Source organism: Lipophrys pholis, assembly GCF_963383615.2.
Source record: "Lipophrys pholis genome assembly, chromosome: 13".
Lineage (NCBI taxonomy): Eukaryota > Metazoa > Chordata > Actinopteri > Blenniiformes > Blenniidae > Lipophrys > Lipophrys pholis.
Window position 1 is genome coordinate 7,994,817 of NC_137632.1, and position 22,725 is coordinate 8,017,541.

General features: G+C 42.0%; 1 protein-coding gene across 2 annotated transcripts in view; it reads left to right on the forward strand.

Annotated features, from left to right (window-relative positions):
• itprid2 (ITPR interacting domain containing 2) overlaps positions 1-22,725 on the forward strand; it is a 44,875-nt gene that overhangs the window by 14,730 nt on the left and 7,420 nt on the right. Inside the window, exons 7-17 of one of the 2 annotated variants that reach the window (XM_080478274.1) lie at positions 2,499-2,538; positions 2,641-2,736; positions 5,673-5,732; positions 5,836-5,983; positions 7,300-7,360; positions 12,751-12,858; positions 13,486-13,846; positions 14,654-14,855; positions 16,084-16,135; positions 19,821-19,903; positions 20,753-22,558. In XM_080478274.1, the coding sequence (XP_080334400.1) occupies positions 2,499-2,538; positions 2,641-2,736; positions 5,673-5,732; positions 5,836-5,983; positions 7,300-7,360; positions 12,751-12,858; positions 13,486-13,846; positions 14,654-14,855; positions 16,084-16,135; positions 19,821-19,903; positions 20,753-22,558 (3,017 nt within the window). The remainder of the gene's footprint in view (positions 1-2,498; positions 2,539-2,640; positions 2,737-5,672; positions 5,733-5,835; positions 5,984-7,299; positions 7,361-12,750; positions 12,859-13,485; positions 13,847-14,653; positions 14,856-16,083; positions 16,136-19,820; positions 19,904-20,752; positions 22,559-22,725) is intronic. The other variant, XM_080478275.1, reaches the window with a different exon arrangement.

Genomic DNA, 22,725 nt, shown 5'->3' on the forward strand with positions numbered 1-22,725 from the left:
CTTGTGCTTCATCTTCATTCTTCGCCCTTGTTTCTTCAAGAAGGAAAAGTCAACAGTCGCAGAGGTGTAGAAGCAACACTGCATGCATGACTGACCCCCCCAATGTGTAAATGAGCCTGCGTATTTACAAATTCCTGTCATCTACCGTGAATGCGCCGGTGGCCGTGCTGATGGCGAGAGGGTGTGTTTGTTTTCGGGTGCACAATAGCCTGTGATGACTTTCCCTTTGAAGCGTGTGTGTTTGCGTGTTTGTGGTCGCAGGTCAGCCGGTGGAATCTGGGACTGAATGGATGCTAATTAGTCGACAGAGAAAGTCGTCGCAGTTTGCGTAGACCTGATTTGACACAGACCGACCTACATTGCATTTCAGTCGCTGACAAAGTCAACTTCTTTTAATTTTATGCAAACAGAGCAGACAGCTGAGGGCAGCTGCTCATCCAGTTCACAACTGAATGGCAGTTTACTCGCTCTTTGTTTTCTTTCCGACAGCTGAGACACTGAAATATTTCTCACGAATAGTTTCTTAAGTGCTGCGACACTTGCGTGGGCAGATTGCAGTCAGTGTAACAAAGCTTATCGTGCTGCAGAAAGAAAGTTATGCGTTTCTTTGGCCATGCCCTGATTGAAAACAACATAAACCACAATATCCACAGGTCTCCAAATTTAACACAATGAAGGGGATTCAGCACGCATTCTTCTCATAACCATAACTCCCACGCTGGTGATACCTAAAAATGTTAAAAACAACGAGAAAACAAAGAAACTGTCTTGTGCTCATAAACTGATACGGTGATCCTCAAGAGGTCTGCGGTATGAGTCACCTGCATGAAACATGTTTAGTTAAAATCATACACTGATGATGAATAACTGCTAGATATTGGAGAAATGGGAATAAAAGTTCCCATCGTGGAGTTAGGAAATATTTTACCAGATGATTGTGACATTTTGCACGGTTATAGTATCCTTACAAGTACTGTGTTGGTGTTTAAATGTGCAGTTAATGTTTACATTAGGCTTTGTTTGGTGTCAAATAATGTAATTGTGATGATATGGTCATTTTGGACCTCTGGGTGGTCTGCCCCTTTAAATCTGACCAAACAATACAATGAAAAAGTTCAAACGTGATTCATTCAAGAAACAATAATTATTGTGTTGTTAACTGAATGTCCACAAACATTTGTGTTTCAGAGAAACGCGTACATTTAATGAAACATTTCAGTGTGGAAATAAAATATTCCAATCATGTTTTTCTTCCGATCATTAGTGGGTATTTTTAGCACAATATATGACATTTCCTACAGCCCTTCTCCTGTCTTTCCCATGTTAAAGCGGCTGTGAATGAACAAATGGGACGTTACGCTGAAATCATAATAGCCGAGTTGTGGGATCGGAGTGTTTTTCTTGGAAACTGAAGCAAACATGAGTGTTTGCTCCACTGACAGTAAGTGCTCTAATTATGATGAGAGTGATCTTTTCATTTATTCTGTAAATCTTTTGACAGAAGAAGCAGCCACTGTGGCTTGCACATGTCATGTATGAGCACTTACCAACTGGCCGTAGTAATGGCAAACACGACCCGGGCAGGATAAGAGGGGATTTAAGAGTGAGTGGGTGAACAGGCTGGAAGTGAATTAGCAAATGAAATGGTCCGTGATGAATTGAATGGAAGTGAATCAGTGAAGGAGGCAAGCTTTAGTCACATTCTGTCATTTAATCCTGCTGTCTGTCAGAGAAGGAAAAAAAACATTAGCAATTCAAAGAAATTCTCCTGAAACGAAGGGTAAAATACAGACGCGCACTCACACGAGGATGGTGGCAGGGCGACATGTCTCAACCGGTTCTTGTGAAATGGAAAAGAAAACAAGAGTCACACCTCAAAGCAGGTGATGGCTCTCGGTTATCTCACAGAAAGAAAGTTGACCTCTTTCCAGGGTTGCATTGCGAGTTGTTACCGATGAGCAGATTAACAGATTCCCTTGTTTGTTTGATGGTCAAACTCGCAGGAGGCCTTTTATCATGTTTTTCACACTGTTTATTCACTCTTTATGTCTTTGACCTCTGCTCCATATAAACAGCTTCAAAGCGGACCCAGTTAACCTTCTATTGGTCAAGTGACCATATCTGATAACAATCACATTTCTCTTTGTTCCTTCCAAACTCACACAGAATACATTAGAAAATCTGTTCTGTTAAACTCTGAGATGCAATCCTGGCATTTTTGAGATTTCTAGAATGTTTGAGACTTCCACAATTTCATGCATTCTCTTAAACAACACACAGAGATGGTAATATTTAATTTAAATGATCGCCCCATAAGGAGATAATCTGATGTAGTTTTGTTTCTCGTTAAACAGCTAAAGGCTTCCATAACCAGTCTGAGAATTTGCTGACTGATTAATAAGTAACAGACTGCCGGTGACACACCTAATTCACTGCTGAGCGCTGGTTTTATGAAGGCCAGTATCCTTAACCATGGTTTTTTTTTTCCCCCTTTGCAGCAAACCATCTTCTATCCAATAACAACAAACCTGAATCCTGGTGAGTTTTCCTTGAATCTACTCTCAATGAAGTCAAGCTGCCTTGATGATAATTCAATGTCAACACTATCTGTACCTGCTGATTTCTGTGTGCGTTGCGTAGTTTTGGTCTGGTGGCGGATCAGAAGAGGAGCCAGTATAAGGAGAGGGGCAGAAGTATGAACTCCACCGGCTCGGGGAAGAGCAGCACCATGTCCAGGTCAGTTCACACCGTCTGCCCTCAGTCGTCAAACTCTAAGGTTTCTGGGAAAAGTAACACAGTCGTCTCAGGTGGAGGTAGACACGGACACAGAGGACTGTTATTACCTCCAAACCAATTAAATGATTCTTGGGTCTCTTTTGCGCCCAAACCTGAAAATACCAAATCACCGATAGTCAGAAACCTGGCTCTCTTTGTGCAGTGCTTCTGCAACCTGGTCATTTAAAGTTCATTGTATTCCCAGAGGTGTTGAAGGTGGCAGATTGTGGATACCGCTTATGGATACCACTCCATATTTAGCATTCATAATACTTGAGTAGGTGCAGCTATACGGTCTGATGTGAGCCAGCCGGTTTGTTACATAATCTGCCTTTTCAAATATGATAATGATCAGTTTTACATGGAATATTAGGCTTTCTTTAATTATATGTCAAATTTTAAGATTTTAGTTTACAACACTGGCCGTGTGAACAGGGTGGTAAAACACTGCTCGATATAATGCCTTTCACTACAGCACCACTGCAAATTGCTTCTTCAAACATGAACATCTAGTTGAATTACCTTGAGCTGCATTCCCCCCAGAAATCTGTTGATTTTGACACCATTTGTGTTTAGAGGCGTGCACTATTGTCAGAACATCATGAATATTATCCGACAGTAGAGCAAACTTGTAACCAGAGGTTTTCTGGTTTTAGTCCTACCTAAAGGTCTTTCCACACGTCAAAGTGTCCTTGAGCAAGATACTGCACCCCCACACTGCTCCCAGTGCATGGTGGCCGCCTCCATTGATGTGTGGAAGAGCGCTATATAAGTGAAATCTATTTACCATTTAATCACCAATTGCTCACGGCATAAAACTTCAGGCAAATGAAACTACGGCTCCAAAATAATCCAATCGGTGGAATCTCATAGGCTCCAAGCCGTTCTCCTATCTCTCAATTGCTGAAACATTACAGAGACTCGCTGGCCTGTGTCCAAGGTCTGGTTTCAGAAAGTCTCGTATCCTGGTTTTCTCTCACCTCAGAGGATTCAAGGCTCGGGGCCCCATAAAAAAAATCTCTGGGTCAAGTGGTGCAAACAGGAACCACTGCTCAATCAGATTACACATCCACATTTTCTTTTTTAACGCCAGTTGCTTTCTACCTCTTTCTTTCCACTTCTGTGCTGTTCTAATTTGTAAAATTTATTTAAAACACCCTATGGCCTGCGTTTGGTATGTTTTGTACTTGGTTGTTTGTTTGCAGTGAATGGTGTTTCCTTTATTTTGCTCCCTCCCTGTGTCATTGATGTTATTGTAAGCCGTGTGATTCAGTAGAAGCAAAGGAGCATGTAATCCTTTGCTAAAGTTTTTTTTCCTCACTGGTGTGAGCCTCACTATTTACCATCCACTCTCGTGTAGTCATATAAGAGCTTCGTTAAGCTGCCGGCAGCACTAACCCAATATTTACAATTATAAAATGTCTCACTCACTGCACGTCTGTGTCACGACTCTCTTGAAAAAATGTGAAAGATTATATCTCCGACTTTGGAAAATTCTTTCCTTTATCACATTATAAAAGATTTGTATTACAATGAGGACCATTGGTATCGGACTTCCATAAAATACTATTTGATTGGTTGGAATAATATACACAGCTCACAGTGTCACCGCTCTATCACAGCTGTTTGTTTTACAGATCGCCATTGTGCTTGAGAAAGGTTGATGAGTGTGATCTTATTGTTGAAGAGGCATCAGTGGTTTATTGTCTGCAGGTTTCCCTGTGATGAAGAGGTCAGGCTGGGGTGGGCGTGTCCGGTGGGGCCATCACTTGGTGGTAGATGGCCAGTTGTGTGTGACATTGGGCTTTGGTTCATCCTCTGGAGTTGTGTAGTGCTGCAGCAGTTTTAATAATATTTTCTTAATTTGAAGTTCAGTGTTTTGTTGTTGTTGTTTTTTTATACAAACAGATCAAAAATCAATATCTAATCTGCATTCAAGTCACAAATATAGACAAATAAAATGTATTTACCCCCAATAACCCTGGGCATTGCTTGTAATTCATTCCTCTGCATTTATTCAAATCTTTATTCAGCCATCAGTCAACTGGTGTAAAATAAAAAGCCATAACTTCAGAAAACATGCATAATGTACCTCTTGACATATCCCATTAAAACCTTCTGAAGCCTTTATCTTTAACAGTCAAGTGGAATCAGGCCATCGTCATGATGAGCTACATTATCTTCTCAGACCAGGCAGAATTAAATAAACTGAGTGTGGCTGGCAGTGATTATATGCCCGTTTTTATTATTTTCAGACACATGCTACTTTTTTTTTTCATTCTGTTGATGAAAGTACAAACTGACAAACTGCGCCGGGTCTGCATTGTTTTAAATCTGCCTTCTAATGGAGCATTGAAACAGACTGTTGTCTGAAGCATTATTTCAGTTTGTTTTCGGATTGATTCTCATGTTAAAATATCCCTATTTTCAGTAATGACTAAAAGCTTTACGTTTGCGGGTGGATAGAATTTCTTCTCCTGTGGTGTGTGTGTTGATCTGGACTCTCCATGAGACTATCAAGGAAATATAAAGGCTCCACATTATACTGCACTATTGGACACTGCAGTCCTATAACACTGTCACATAGAGCAAAACAACACAAATATATGGCCATTCAACTACCACTTTCTCTGCTTGATGCAACATGAATATTTGCACAACAGAAGTCTGTATAGCAGTTTGCAGCTGAACCTAAAAGAATCCCATTTTAAACTTCACAGAAAATGTCATGCCATTGTTTGTTTTCCAGAGTTGTTCCGCCCAGGTGGAAGCATTCTTTCCCTCACAGTGGTGAAACTGCTCTAACTCCCTCAGTAACTAAAGTCTACTAACCAGATAACAGATAAGCCAGGAAGCTGTGTGTAGGAAGTACTAACTGGATGTTTGTGTTTTCATAGTGTTTCAGTGAAGCTGGAGCAATCAGACGAGCAGCCAGTGGAGATCCTTCTTACCCTGCGGTTAGCCTTACTAAACTAGCCAGCGGTCTAACTCACCAGCTAACTGACTAACCAGCTGCCCGAGGGACTGACCAACTGTTCGGATATGTGTGTGTGCCCACAGCGTTTCCGAGCTACTGGACCTGTACGAGGAGGACCCCGAGGAGATCCTCTTTAATCTGGGTTTTGGCCGAGAAGAACCCGACTTGAACGCAAAGATTCCCTCCAGGTTCTTCAACAACTCGTCACTGGCGCGAGGCATCGACATTAAGGTAACCATGGCGGCAGTGTGGCACTAAACAAAGGTGGGGCTCAGGTGATGGAGCTGCTTGTCCGTTCATCTTTCTAAGATGTTGCTTCCATTAAAAGAGACTGCAATGCTTAGAAGCAACTTTGTCATGTGCAAGTTTTATTATAATGAAAAACTTCAGCTCCATCCATCCAGTTCATTTTGACCATGTGCCTAAATACATTTAGGAGCTACAGTGTTATTGGCTTATTATCAGTTAATGGTTTGTTAATGAGAAGTTCAACCACTTTATTAGGTACACATAATGGTCAGTGTATTTCAAGCACCCAAAAAGGGGAAAGCAGAATATTACTGAATGGAACAGATAAAAGACTTGACCACAGAGGAATAGTGCCTATTAAAAATTATGCTGGAAATGAGAACTAGTTGCCACATGATGGGAAAATGAGCCACATAAATGCGTCAGTAGTGAAGATTAATTGCTTCAGCTCGGTGTTTGAAGTTGTTGGGTGGCAGAACAGAAACGACCACTTGTGGTGTGCCTCGTTTGTCCTGATCCAAGTTTGAGGTTAAAAAAAAAAGAAAAAAAAAAAGAACACTGCTTTAGTTCATTTCGTTCAGGAACTGACATTTTCAAGATGGCACTAAAATATGTGAACTGCTGTTTTGGTGTATATTTTTAACTTGAAAATTCCTAACTTCAAAAATGCTGTGAGCGAATTGCAACACAATGCATGTTGGACTGTTGAGGTTATATTTGGTTATTTTTTTACTGCAAACGACTGACCAGCAGTTTATCAAAGGTGTAAAAGATTGAAAACAGCACCAGGGGTTTATTGTGAGCATGCTGTTTGATGGCATCATTCACGCTTCCAGAATTGGTCCAAACTCATGATAAATGGATTTCACTGATCGAGGGCATTCTGTCACCTGAGCAGTCTCAATGCACTTTTACATCATCCATCACACTCACACATGCACGCTGGTGACGGCTGCCAGGAAAGGTGGTTGCAAACAGTTGGAGTTCAGTGTCTTTGTGAAGGGCACTTCAACACATGGACAATGTGAGATAAAGAATGATGCTCCAACACTGTCATTGGAAGATGACCAGCGATCAATAACTACCCAGGAAGCCTATGCATGAACATGAAGACCATTCAAGCTCCACACATGAAGCCCCCATTTCTTTTCATTGTTTTTGTTTTTCTAAACACCAATAGAAATGTTAATTCAGTGCTTTACTTCTTTCAGGTTTTTATCAAAACCTAATAATCTGTACTTTTTTTTTTTGACTGATGCCAGATCTGATATTGACCCTTTCCTGTGATTCACCTGCAGGTTTACTTAAAAGCTCAGCTGCAGCGCATGGAACTGGAAAACCCCAACTACGCCCTGACCAGTAAGTACCTCCAACTCCAACAATTCTCATGTTTATCGGTGTTCTTGCTGGTGATCACCTCACTGCTGCAGATGGAGGCTTAAATGTCGTTATTGATGAGAAGCTCTGAGCTGAAAGTGTAGCTCAAACAACTGTGTGTGGGTGTGTGTGTGTGTGTGTGGCCTGTCCCCAGTGTTACTGTGGTGTTTTATGGGGTCCTTCGGCTGTTTTTTTTAGCTGTTCTGCCAACTGCCTGGACATCACTGCCAACAAGGACAAAGCTCTGTTTGTCCCCAAAAGACACACACATTCACTCAGACCTGCTCCGCTAACATCCTGGCCTCTTTTTGTTTCCAAACTCGTGTTTCCATGAAGGTACTGGCTCGCTAATTGAGAGCACACACACACACACACACACACACACACACACACGCACACGCTAAAAACATGCACGGCTGATTGTCTTCTTGACAGTTTAACAGTCTTGGCGCTGCTGTAAAAAAAAGAAAAGATCCTGAGTATAAGAGACGATGGATCACTACACAGTTAAAACATTTTTTTTTAAAAAGTACCGTCAAGCCAGGAGAAGTTTGATGTTACGCCGGATGGAGTGTACAATCAGTAAGAAATAGCTTGTAGGTCAGTTTAGTGATCAAGTTGTCAGAAAACCATCATCACACCCCTCCAGGCACACCCACCCACCAACAACTACTCCCTTTAGCAGTTTTTCTTTTGACAAAATATGATTCACATCAGATTTACCCACATTGGTATTGTTGTTTTTGTTGTTTTATCAATCCTTGCTGAGGACAAATCCATGTATGAGATGTCCAAAAATTCAATTAGTCTTTGAGATATCATGCAGAGGTTTGTAAATCTTATTATTAGTTCAGACAAGTTGTCTTTTTTTCCAAAGTTGAAACACAAATACACATTCACATGGGGATCACCTGAGAGTAATAACGTTTTGGGCTCGATTATCATCACATTGCTTTTCACTATACAAGCCAAACAGATTCTCATACTATCCACCGAACATGTGTTTTATCTACTCGAATGTTGAATGGACTTTATAGTGTATTTTACCACATTAGCAGTCTCGACAGTCTTTACGTGATCAGTTATTTTCACCCGTCCACCTACATTAGCTCACACACCAATGGCAATGGATGCTGGTAAGGTACACTCAAATCACACTTCAACACATGTTCAAGATGAGACGGAGGACTTTCACATGCAGGTTGACAATAAATGAAGCATTATGAAATATGGCCAATAAAAGTGAGGTTTAAAACTATACAAAGCCCAGTTCACCAAGGAAAATGAAGTATGTTGAAAATCCAATCACTTCTCAGTGGTGCATAACAAACTTTACATATCAACAGAATGTCATTTTCTACCAGGTTCTCCTTGAAAACCAGTTCTAGAGTTTGTGTGGCAATTTTCTTTCACTTTTTTGTCACTTAATACGATCCTCCTTGACCAAATTTCTACACCAGGCATTGCTGTGGTGATGCAAAGACGCTGGTGTTCTCGGCGAGCCCCACACACGTTTTCACATTAGCCCTTCGCAGCACTTTATGACCTGTCAGCATGACCGGTACAAAACGGACATGTGAGCTGAGGAGTTGTACAGTTGGACTGTGTTCAATTGTGCTGATCTGGTAGAAAGTGTCTCATCCTGTTGTTGCAGCCGTCTCGGCACAATAAGCTGGACATTTTGAAGCAAGAAGGATTTCCTTGACCACCACCAGCAGGTGTCAATCTCACTCTCAACTCAGATGCAGACGTAAAGTTATTAATAATTAAAAGCTTGTTCAAATATTTGAATAGTTGTGTGAACCTCGGATTACCGGAATTTATCCAGTAATTGTGACTGCAACTAATTTCCCATCAATCATCTCTTTTGGTCAAAATAGATATACGGCCTTTCTTTTGTCACAGACATAAGAACCTGAAAGTCGGATCTATAAAACAAACAAACAAACAAACCCGAGACACCACAGGTGAACAGAGCAGGCGTGGCTGCTTCTGCATTCAGTTACTTTCCAACTGTGTATCTGAGGATCATGACCCAGTTTTCCCTCTTATCTTCAGATAACAATTACATGAGTCATGAGTGTGTGTGTGGTGGCATGCTCGCCGAAGCTCAGTGAGTCATTGAAGTCGGCAGAGGAGCAGCCCGACGACATGCAGCGCTGCCAAAGCCTCCCAGGCAGAAAAGCACGATGAGCGAATTGATGTGTTCACACATTAGATTTCACCATAGTCTGCTTTACTTTGTGCTCACTCTTACTTTGCTGCACTAATTGCAGCTCGCTGAAGGCTGGATTATTGTGGTGGGATTTTTTTCTGGTTCATCTCATCTATCAGCTTAGCTCTGTTCTCGGCTGCTGCCAGCATGGAGGTTTGTTGAGCACCTTGCATGACTACTATCCCCATTGGTGTGTCAATTTGTGCGTGAAAGTTTGTGATAATCAAATTCAAGTTCCTAGATTGTGGAAAAGAGTCGTAGCAGTGTGTCAAAAAACTCACCCATGCAAATGAAGAAATTATAAATCAACACAGAAATGCCTCCGACCAGACTCAAACCAGGTCATTTCCACTGTGAGGTGAGACCAGTAACCACATGCAGACCATTGCTATGACATCTTCTGTTTGAAAAAGCTAACCTGTTTTTAAAACGTTTTAATAGTGAACTATCTTAATATCTTCTGATGCAGCCTGAAATGCTCCATTTTATGATGACCAAAGAAAATACACATAACATTATTATTATGGCGCGCAAGTACCAGAAAATATTCTCATCAAATTACCTGATTGCTCTAAATTCCTTCTTAGAAATGTGAATTGATTATTCAATCAACTGCTGGTTGCTTTCTTTGTTGTTTGGTTAGTACCTGGTCAGTTGTAACTCTTTGCAGAATCTCCCTGCAGTCACATGGTTCTCTGTGAGTACTTCCTCTTGTGTGCATTAGGTAATATGTGTGAATGCATTTGTGGGTCTCTGTGCTAATATGACAGACTGGTGACATAGATCCACGCTCCAACTCTTGCAGCTCTGCATTTTTATAAACCATGTACAGAAGATGGATGGAAGGAAGTTGCGGCCCGAGTTTAAAACAGACTGATCAAGTTAGATGAGCGGCTCCTTTAACAGTCTTTGTGGTTCCTGGAAGCTTTTTTCCTTTTTCCAGAACATTCTCATACTGTTCCATCGGTTCCCTGGATCCCAGACAACTACACACACACACACCACACACACACACACCACACACATACACATGTTGTCGTTTGTTATGTAATCTCCTTTCTCACCATCAGAACGAATCTCCTGGGAAGGGGAGAAGAAGAAAAAAGACGGAGCATGTGTCGTTTTTCGCCTATTCCTCACTTCCTGTTTTAGGGTCCTCAGAATAATGCTGAGCAGGCAGGAAATGCACTCGCACGGTGTCATTATCATTGTGCGCAGCTGGCTGCTCTGAGCTGCAGCGGTCTATGCAGAGGGAAATGACAGAATGGCAGGCCGCTTCGTGAGAAGATGCATACACAAAACTCTGTTGTAGGTAATAAAACTGCAGGAAAGGTTTTTGTACTTCCACATCCAGCAGACGGTGATAAAGAGTATTGTCTCTGTCGAGTTTCTCTCGTCTTTGAATTATGTATCTAACGGTGTGTTTACGCTCATGAGATTTAATTAGACCAGGACAAGCTCTGCTCCATTTGCCTTGTCAGTGTGGTTTATATGAACAAGCATGAGCTCTGCCATCTGAAACCCGTTTTGCACCAATCCAAACAAACTCTGCCGTGTTGGTCCAACTGGAACAGGAACGCAGCGCGGACCAGAGACCACTAAATGTGCAAAATGCAGGACGTGACAGGCGTTGCAGCCGCAGAGGAATGCCTGCTATCCCGTTTTCAGTTTTTAGGGCATTAAACTGCAAAACAAATTGCTCTTGTTAAAATATGTTGACACACCAAATGTTTATTATGTCACAATTGATAATTACTGACATTTCAGAGTGACCAATTTAAAGACAACTTTTTGGACTGGAGCAAACCCACATGCACAGGACGAACATGCAATCTCCACAAAGAATTGAGCCCCTTACGAGACTCAATCTGGGTATATTCTCACTATAACGTGAGAGCACTCACCTAGATTATCACCAACTTTGAGGCTTTCAGGCAACGTTTTGTTTCCCTCGTTGGTTTCATCATCGGTATGCTTGCTCAGCTATTGGCTGTCCCTATACAGAGTTCATCTTTGTATTACCAAACAGAATCCAGAAAGCATGAAGGCTTTCACAGTGGGGGAAAAAAAAAAATCCTTAAATGTGTGATTGATGCCGAGTAGTTTGAACTGCACTGTTGATCTTATGTGATTTATTGCAGCGAGACCTGCCGGGGATGCCGATGAAGAAGTGTGATTCTTGCATAAATGTTTCAGAATGAAATAGTTTAGGTTGAGTTGTGTCTGAAGGCACGCTCACTCTCTATCCTGGCCTCACCTCTCTCCCTCCCTTCCTCCCCCTTCCTCCCAGTTTCTGAACTTGTGGCTTGGATTTTTTTCTGCTTATATTTTTACTGAGCTGACGTTGGACACTACTGTTCTGCTTAAACACTTTCTGAAGCGCCTGTTGCAGAATAAACTGTATATATTTTGAATACACTGGCGTGAAAACCTTGTTAAAATGTGTTGATGGTGAAACCTCCCGTGTTTACAAAATGTCTCTATAGAACTAAACTCACCGTCGCAGCAATTACTGTCATTTTCTATTCAGATCAAAAGTTTCTCTCCTTTAATGGAGATCGACTGGTTAAAATCGCACGTCTGTACAGGAATCTGTCAGCCTGAATTTGAGATAAGAATGTATGAAGAAGTGTTTCAGGTGAGGATGGGATGTTTGCAGAGACAGAAGACAGAGCTCAATGTTTTCTAACAGACTGACGGTATTTAGACAGCAAGGGGTGAGGAAGAGGAGCGGAGGAGGGAAGGCAGGAAAGTATGCAAGTCATCACCCTGTTACATACGAGACTGACAGCTGGACTTGCATAACCACAAAAGAGGAGGAGGAGGAGGAAAAGGAGGAGGAGGAGGAAGAGGAAGAAGAGGGAGGAGTAGATATGACGTCCGAGTTCAGTCCCAACATGCAGTTTTGTTTTGTTTTTTTCATTTTTCAGTTGAAGGAAGTTTTATTGTGAAACTCAGCCAATGAGACGGCTTCAGGGTGTGAATAGGAACCTGAAGTCTCAGAGATTAGTGAACACAAGTCTGCCTTCTCTCAACTGTCATACTTCTCCTCACTGTGTCCCGGTAAAAACGCTTCTTAGGGTTAGGGTTCTTATTCTGTCCGTCCAGTTTGGGCCTTTGTGACTCTTGCTGGGTTTTTTTTCCGTCTCTCTCTCAGGTCGTTTCCGTCAGATCGAGGTCTTGACTACAGTTGCTAATGAGTTCTTCCAGCTCTACAGTCAAGTGTCCGGACAGCCCGTCCAGCGCATCAGCTCCAAGGATCAAGGTAACCATAGCAACCACCCGCCAGGACGGTCATTTGTGGTTAAAACAAAGAAAAAAAAAAAATCTATGATTAGATAAAACTGAATAAAACTCCTAACAAAATTAATTAATTATTAAGAAAAAAACATATATTGTATCTTCATTATTGTAGTCATTTCATGAAATATTTATCCGAGTTTCAGCCATTCATTAAACTTTATCCTTTAAATAAAAGAGTTGATTAAAAAAAGGTTTCAGATTTATTGTATTGTTGAAAACAAATCAGATTCACAAACATAGAATCATTAAACTGAGGAAGAAATGCCTCCACTTTCTACAAAAGATGTGTAGAATACAATTTTTGGTTTTTTTATATATTTTATTCAGATATCTTTTAAATGAGTCAATAAATGCAATATAATTGTATATCATCACATTAGATAAGGTAATTATGGTAAATCTCATATTTCTATTTTTTATTAATTCTCTTGTGATTGATTTGATTTACTGAAGCAGAAAAAATGAATATTTTAAAAATGTTTGTCAAACATGAGATTTTGGGTTTATTGACATATATTTCTGTGAACAAAATAAAGAGCACACTATATGATTTTTATTTATTCCGTCCTCTGTTTTGTGCCTCTCGTAGATTCAGAGGGAGGCGACGAAGGACGGGGCGAGGAGAAGCCTCCTCCTCCTCTGAAGAAGAGCAACTCGGCTCTGAATGTCGCCAAACTCCTGAAGAAAACCATCACCAAGCACAACCTGCTCGCAGCTTCGCCGGAGTCGCCGGTGCAGCCGAACGAAGGCACGGCCGCCGTCTCCAATCACGCACAGGAGAACGGCCACGCGCCCGCCGGGTCCGAACAGGAAGGCGAAGCCACCGACTCCGACCCCAAGGCCGAGGCTGGGGGACAGAAACCCGTCCGGAAGAAGGACAACTGCTCTCTGGCGACAGTTACGGAGGAAAGCAGCGGAGACGCGGAGCCAGATCCACCGTCGGACAACAGGTAGCAGGAGTTGATGTTGGCTCACCCAGAAATCCTCAACTTCCTCTGTTTCTAATAACAACCATTAATTAAAAATGCCACATTAGCATTAAAAGTCCTGCCGTGAAAAATAATGATAGTAAGGATGTTGTACTTGTACTTCAACAGCTTTTAGGGTGGAGTTAGTATTACCAGTTAGTCATAACCAGGTGGGCAGACTGGATAGTTCCCAAAACTCTTCATGTAAGGATAAAGGTCATGTGACCGGGAACTCTGGGCCCGATTCCACTCGGCATCAACAGGCGATCAGATCACATGAGGCACCAGAACGCTTTCACTCAAACCACTAAGTGCTTGATGCCAAAGATCTTAGGAACCAAAGTGATGTTATAATTTAGCGTTGAAATATTAGGTACATAATAAAAAAAAAAGAAATATACAGCTGGAGTATCTAAACTCTGTATTTCTTGAATGGAATTCAGGCACATTTTAACAAATGTAAACATGATCATTCAATAGTTTTCTACACTTGTCACATATTTTGAAATTTCGGCTGGTACTTAAAACGATAAGAGCATGTGACCTCATAAAATACAATATTATCTTGAGATATTGTATTTTTGATTTGCATGACTTATAAGGTAATAATAAAAAACGAGGGTTGAATTTTTTTCAGTTTGCGTAATGAAGCCAAACAATAGGAGGGCTTTAAAGTTTGAACTGAATTCCAGAAAGAATGTAGATTATAATTTATGAGCTGTTCCTCAACTGAACACTACAGTCTCTAATGTCTGACCCCCCCCCCCCCCCCCCCCCCCCCCCCATCAGCCCTGAACCGAGCAGTGAAGCGGAGCATCAGGTGGACTCAGCAGACCTCCAGACTCAGAGCCCAGAGCAGGGAGGCGCTCAGGTGGTGTCGGAGGAGAGGGACCAGTCCGCCTCCACCCCGGAGAAAGCTCCTCCCACTCTGACCCCGCCACTTCTGGCCCAGCTTCGAATTGAAAACACAGACTCATTCGACATGGAGGAGGTAAGGCTTCATCCGGTCCCTCCCAAGGAGTCATTCATACTTTCACAACATTCATCCTCTTTATCAGAGGCATCAAACGCATTTCACTCCAATTTAATATTCGCTGGGTTCGACCAGATGAATGATGGCGGCGTAACTTCCCAGCAACGTCCAAATTCTCCTTGTTTTACTTCAAAAAGAAATACAGAGGGGATCTGTTTCCACTACTCATGTGATGATCACCGTCATCGTCACATGAGGTGACACTTTTGTCTGCGTGTTTGTTTTTGTTTAGGTTTCAAGCCAAATGTCCTGCCTGACACAACCTGAGCAGTCGGGGATTAAGAGCATTAGTCAGGGACCGTCGGTGATGGCCTGCATGCAGTGGGATTTGATCGCAGTGCATAAGAAATGCAGGACACACCAAACTGTTTCTCGATTGATCGGCTTTTCACCAAAATGTCTCAAGGAATAAAAGTGCATTCTGAAATCGTTAAAGTGTTGGTGAGAGCCTGTCGCGTCTCAGGAACGTTAGATTGTTGCAGCTTTCACCGTGCGTGATTTAACAAAGTCGCCCTCATGGTACGACTTTGATATAAATGCGATGAAGTTGCTCACGCCTCCATCCCTGATCCCTCAGGTAGGAGCCTTGTTGCTGCATTATGTCCTCGGCGTCATTTTCTCACTGACCTGGCAACCCGCTAAATGTAGAGAGGAATGAAGTCTCTTTTTATGGAACTTGGATCAACTGTGAATATTTCAGATATCAGATTAAGAGTTTCCAATTGAATATGGTGTTTCTGAAACTATATGGTGGCCAGTGGACAGATGATCAAAAACAAATGTTTTTTTAGTGCTTTAGTGAGCTGGATTGAACCCTCCTGTATGTTTATTTTGGCCTGCGGTTACCATGTTTGACATGCCAGCCCTGTGTTGTCACCTGCTTTTCTGCAAACAGTAAGAAGTCAAATTCATGCAAATAAAGCTTTTATTTGCATCCGGAGGTAAGAAGTGAAACGTGAGAAGTGTTCGCCCTCAATCAACTTGATAGATCATTTAATACCTCAGTGTGTTTGTGTGACTTCAGTTGCTGCTTTCAGAGTTTAAAACTTTAAAATGAAATAGTCCTTCATCTATCTGTAGGAACATATCCGTTATGTAATACTTTGTGTAATTGCTTGGGCTTTTCTTGAGCCTGCAGCTTGATTGTTTCTGGCTTTTAAAATTCAGCCTGTTGTTTGTCGTTCAGATTCAGAGCAACGAAGACGAGACTCTTCCGCCCAGATCGTCCAGAGCGGCAGGTGAGTTTCAGTTTGCTCAAGTTTCAGTTTTCAACTCGTGTTCTACCTATTCTCAGACACGCATCACTCCAGATGAAAGCATTCACCGCATGGAAAAAATGCAAATATGGCACTTCACATTTCAGATATAATTTAGACATTAGTGAGTTTACGTGTAAAGAAACATGTTCATAAAAGTATTTTATGTCTCTTCGGAAAAAAACATGTTAAGTAAATGATTTACTAATCTACAGCAGCCCGTCAATATCTACTTAAAGCAGTCTTTAATTTGCTTCAATAAATAGTGAAACCCAGATATTATCACATACAGTCACCAATACCATCATAACTTTGAGATAAAGATTGTTAATTTTAAGACAACTCTGGAGAAGTTCCATTCGGAAAGTACTTAACACAAAATAAAGAATAATTAGTCGAGTGTGTCGTTATTTAGGTCTTGGATATTAACGTAATGAATAAAAAGAACAAAACAACATTTTCATTTGTTAAGCACCCTAATCACTGCTACAAGAGCCAATTTGATTAAACAGACACTGATGCAATAATTTGGGCCATTTTAAATATGATAAAGCCAAATATGTAATAATTCATCAACAACGTAAAGAAACATAAACTATATGTAATCTCAATTAATCCATCATAATTTTCTCTTAAACTACACAGAGAATCTTCTATTTCCAAGAAATGCTGTCCTTTCTATGTATCAGTACATTATTTATACCAGTTATTAAATCTTCAGGGGATTTCTTTAAATGCTGCCTTAATAATGTAATAACCTGCCAATAATATGATACCTTATTCAGTTATTTACAAAATATAATCAGGATATTGGCTCAAATATTTTATTGCACTCCTGGAAAGTTATTCATTTATTGGCTTTATTACTTTTGATGGGGTGGAAAATTATTATGTTATTGACATTTATTACATAATTGGTTGTTACGTTGAACAAGAAGAAAAGAATAATCAAGTAATAAAGATTTTGATACCTTCAAAGTTATAAAATTTGATAATAAAGGTAATTAAAATAGTTTTCTCTCTGTTATTTGCTCTCAGGTAGACACATATCCGTTAGTTACATTTGAATTATTGTATAAACTAACGTTTTCTGACACACACAGCGTCTTCAGATAAAATTCACAGCAAATCTTAATTTCATTTCTTTAATATTGCAGCATGAATGATCTTCCCTCACGTCGTGTGAATATCTAAACTGTCACAGTTCTCTCTGTTTGCTTATGGTCACGTTAGAATTGTTTCAATATGGACTCAGAGGAAATCTGAATCTGTCCTTTAACCCTTCGCATGCCAAAGTATAAACATCAGCTATATGTGGAGCAGCGAAATCCCAAGCTGGTGTTATTAATAAAGTAAGTGAAAGTAAAAATGCTGGTGCACAGTGACGTCTGGGGGAAAAAGTCTTATCAGTATGAATCCAGCGGCAGAAAGAGCAGTGCACAGGATTATCTTCACCAGAGAGAGATTTCATGCTTTACTGTTGAATAATATTGTCTCTGTCATGTTGCGGGAGTGAAAGATCCTGTTTTGTCACATGTGATCAGCTTAGACAGGAAACCATTCCTGCGAGTGTAAAGGTTACTGGTCCTGCTGATATTTACAAGGTCAGAAAGGTAAATATTGTGTGGCAGAGCTGCTGTATGACTAATGTGTTCTTCTGCATTGATATGGGGACTTTTTACTTTGGTCTGTTTTAATGTGTATAACGTAAATATCTTTCTTACTGGATAATCCATCTTATCTCACTGGACAAACACAGAGAGAATCACTGTTATACACACAGTGATGGGAACACGTTTTCGGACACCCTTAATATTTTACACAATCTCTAATACCATCGTGAAATATGTCTGGAAAAAAATCTTTTTTGTGTCTCAAAAGGTTTGGCTGCATGAGATCAACATTTTTGTTTATTGTTTTCAAGAAAACCTAGCAAAGCTGAATTATTGACAGTTTTTAATACGTCAGTTCTCAACGTTGTCGGCGTCGAAGTCAACAAATAATAAAGAACGTGTTCAAAACTGAACAAAACATTAGTCAACCATCATATCATCAAATTGATAATTTGTCCTGCCATCAGCTGTTCTCCTGCGGCCAAGTTCAACAGGCCCTGGATGTGTGGCAAAGGGGCATTGTCTTGTTGAAACATCCTGTTTTGACCTCGATGGAACAGTGGACGTGCAGAACCGAGCATGTGGGTTTCGAGAATGGCACAATACTTAGCAGAGTGTGCAGTGGGCCATCACAGAGTGACAAGACGAACACCAGCAGCACTCTTCCACCAGCATCCCTAAACCATGATACTGCCTCCACCTTGCTTGACAGTAGGTACTGTACGAGCTGGAGATGATGATTCGCCTGGCCTTCTATTTACCTTCACATTTCAAAATAAAGCTGGAAGCTGGACGCATCTGACCACAGAATCTCTGAATTCCTGGCTGTCCAGTTCTTCTGTGCTTGGGCCCTTCGGCTCTGGGCTAACCTCTGCCTCTCATTGCTCATGGGCTTCTTGACAGCCTCGTAGTACCTAAAGCCATTATCTAAAAGTTGGCCACGTACCGTTGGACACCCAGATCTTGGTTTGTTCTCCAAGTTGTTGGTTGGTCTGTATTTCTTCCAACTGTATCCAACTGCTGGAGGATTGTATCTGCACTCCCTGGCCATCTGTCTCCAGCTGGACCCTTCCTGGCTGAGAATCTGTATCTTCAGGCTTGTTTTCTTGCGTTAGGTTCCTTGTTTTAGCCATTTCTTTCTCTGAAGAACTTTCAAATGTGCTGGCCGTACATACCCAAGAAGCATGGCAACACAAATTGTGTCTTTTTAATATGACGCACCTTCATTAGTGGATCAGTGGTACCAAAGTGACCCATAGAACCAATCAATTTTACGTTTTTTAATGGCTTTTTTTTTTTTTAAGGTGTTTTCTTTAGTATTTGGGCTGTGACGGTAATAAAAGAAAATGCACTTGAAGACCTAGGAGTGATATTTCACAAATTCATGGAGTGGTCAAAAAACTTTTTCCACGACTTTTTCACACGTCACAAAGGCGATTTGAAAATTGGCCTTTTTCTCTTGTGGGAGAAAAATGGAGCACCTGGAGAAACCTGGAGAAAAGTCACCTTGAAACGGGGAGAACATGCAAACTCCACACAGAAAGAAATAAAACTTTTCATGTAAATGGAATGTAAAGTCTTGCAGGGTTTTTAGAAATATATCCTAACAAGTGTTCAGAATGAAAAATCCTCCAATGATTTTAATTGCTGTGTTGTTAAATGTGCAAAATTGCAGTCTTTTCTATAGTGAAATCTCTGGCCTCTGGCTGCACTTTGAGTTTTGGAGTCCATAAAGTTTAGTGTCTATTAACCTGTTGTTACCTCCTTCTGTGGCTTCGCCCACCCTGACTCACTTATTGTTTTTGCAGACTTTATATGATGTTTCTGTCAGAACTGAGACTTTGGATCATCTCGGTCCTCTGGAGTTTATCTATACTGTATTGGAGACTGTTTCCATATGCATTCCTCTTTCTCAGTTTACTCAGCAAGGACAGGCTGTCCTGTCTTTTTAGGATGGTGCTTTGTGCTCCATGTGAATAATTCTGCTCTGCCACCTGCAGGTCTGTCTGGGTACTGCAGTAACATTCATGGTGTTTTCCTGTCGTCTCCCTCAGACCTGTCGAGGACGGTCAGTCAGCAGTCGGACAGCAGTGGTTTTGCAGAGGAACCGTCCACCGACTCCAGCAGCTCCCTCAAGGTCTGTTTACGTTTGTAACGTCTCTCCTGCCTGAAACTCTTCTTTTTATCTTCATTTAAGTGACTCATAAAACTTCAGTCAGATGTTTATCACGCCTGGGGAAGAACGATGGCGGCAGATAAATCACATGTGAGCTTTCATTGTTCGTGAGAGAAGCTTTTAAGTCAGAATGAAATAGTCAGGTAATGCTGGCGGTCACATTCACTTGTGAATTTCCTTTTTAAAGCACAACAACATAGATCTGTAAACACGAGAGGACACCTCGTACATCAGGTACAAGAAAATAATTTTGGATACAACATAAAAGTCTCCTGATTGTTTTCATTCACAAAACGGAGTTTCTGCAATCAGAATATTGAGAAAGATGAAACAAGCTTAATTAAAGCATACTTTGATTATAATGAAGTTTAATTAGTTGTTTATTGAATGTTGAACTTGGCTGCCATTTTTTCCCAGTAGTGTAACATATTAGATCGTCATCAAACCCTGTTGTTGATGCTGTGTTTATGGAAGGCCTGGGTTGGTAGTTACATTTTTAATATCTCACATAACTACCACAGACATCTTAGCATTAAATAAAACAGCTTTGTTCATTATTTATGTGTTAAAGTAATCATTCTAAATCATCTTTTGTCAATTATGTTTAGTTTTGTTTTAGAAAGACCCTCTCGTTTCTTTATGCTGCTCCGAACAATTTAATCATATTATATCATTGCAAACATTTCTTTTTACAGAACTAGTATTCCTGTTTTAACATATATACAGGACTTTCTTAATGTATTATGATCTTATGTTAAGTCTATATGCATCTTGTGTCTTATACAGTACTTGAATTGATTGTGATTAAAGGTGCAGGAGAGCAGCGACAGCTGTGACAGCGAGACCACTGTGACATCCCACCCGTCACAAGACTTGGCCACGCCCGTCGCCCTCGACCAACCAACGTTTGATCTGCCTGACATCGGGCAGGAAGAGGCGGGTCCCGGGGACGCCGCCGAGGTTGATGGGAGGAGTAACTCTGTGGAAGAAGACGAGCGCAAATTGAGCATGGAGGAGTTTCCTCAGTACACGGTTCACCACCTTCCCAAGCTCATACCAGTGGAAGAGCAGCAAGATGAGAGTCTGGACGAGGATAGCGAACCTAAACCAGAACCAGAGATTAACCAGAGTGTGTCTGCTGCAGAAGAAGAAACGCTACGGGAATCAGAAGACCCCCAGAGTCAGTCTGTTTCAGAGCAAGACCTACAGCACACAGAGAACCCCTCCGAGATTGTCGTAGACACCAGTCCACCCACAGAAGGAGACGTCGAGGAGAACGGGGCCCAACAAGAGTCTCTTTTCTTGGATGATCATAATCAACTTTGTCCTCCCACCCCGTCCTCTCAGGTTCTCGGTGCTCTGAACCGAGCCAAACAGAACAAGCTGAGCCGAATGGGCCAGCGGATTGAAGCCGAGAGCAACGAAATGCCCCCGAGCCCCGGAAGAGGGAGAAGCCGAGGTAGCACCATCCGCCTACAGAGGTCATCGTCCCTGCCGTCCTCGCTCCTCTCGCCTTCCAGGGTGGTGTCCTCTGTCAAGATCCAGGTTGGTCGAGGCCAGGCGTCCTGCTCCCAGGCCAGGTTCTCTGTGAATCGCACACAGGAGGACGGACAGGAACAGGAGGTAGAGCAAGAAGAACCCACCAATGTTCTGTCTACTCTGATTATCAATCCTGCCCCTTCATCTGCCTTTAACAACAAACCACCAACCACCATCCCACCTAAACCCATCCCTTCTCACCTGATGCGATCATGTTGCTCGCTGCAGTGCTCCAGTCCTCCTTGTGATTGGTCTCCAGGAGGCCTGTCCTGGAGCACCCAGAGTGTACCCGACCTGTCCTCTGATCAGCGCCCGTTGAACCAGCTCCCTCTGACGAACATGAGCGTCAACCAACACCAGAAAAGTTGGAATCAAGGCTTCACAACGTTCCCCGGTCATAACCCTTCGGAGCAGTATTTTCACCACGGTCCGAGTCCGAGTCCGAGTCCGAGGTTCAACTTCAGCCCATATGCCTTCCATCAGCACGCACACCCACTCCACCACTCACAGCCATACTCAAGTCTTCCAAACCTCTTTCACCACCAAATTCCCTCCATGAACCCCCATTCTGGTCTAACCGGTCACCACACACCTGCAACTCCACCAGTGGCCCAGCACCGAAGCATGTCCAACCTCCATCAGCCTTCAAACTCCACGCTTCCTTACCATGTAGGCCATGGTCACCCACATCCTGGAAATCCCATGATGCAACCCCAGGGCTACAACCATCCATACACTAATCCGTCACCATATAATGCCACTCCACACGGAGCTCAGTCTGCGCCACAGTACCTTCCTTATCAAGGGTACGTCAACTCATTTCCCCATCCCGTCTCCCAGTATCCTCCTCCTGCACATTTTACCGCTGAGCCCAGCCTCCATCCTGGTCTGGCTCCTTCAGCTCCTGGTTTTCACCCCGGCCACGGTTCGGCCTTCAGCCAGGGTTACAACCTCCACTCGGGATTTGTCAGTCCTCCTGGTCCGGCTTCAGGATCTGGCCAAGGTCCGTCAGGCGCCGAGATTCAGCTGAGAAGAGTCCTGCATGAGATCAGGGGGACAGTTCAGAGTCTCAGTGAGGTTGGTGCTTTTCACTTTATCACTTTTTCACTCTATCAGCATTACATTAGTTCACCTGCAATGTGGGTGTAGTCCAGTATGATACATCCATCTGTGCAGTCAGTCTACATGTAAAGCTTTAACTGACTTTGTGTGGTGGGGAAGCTGCTGCTGGTCCTGGGCCATCA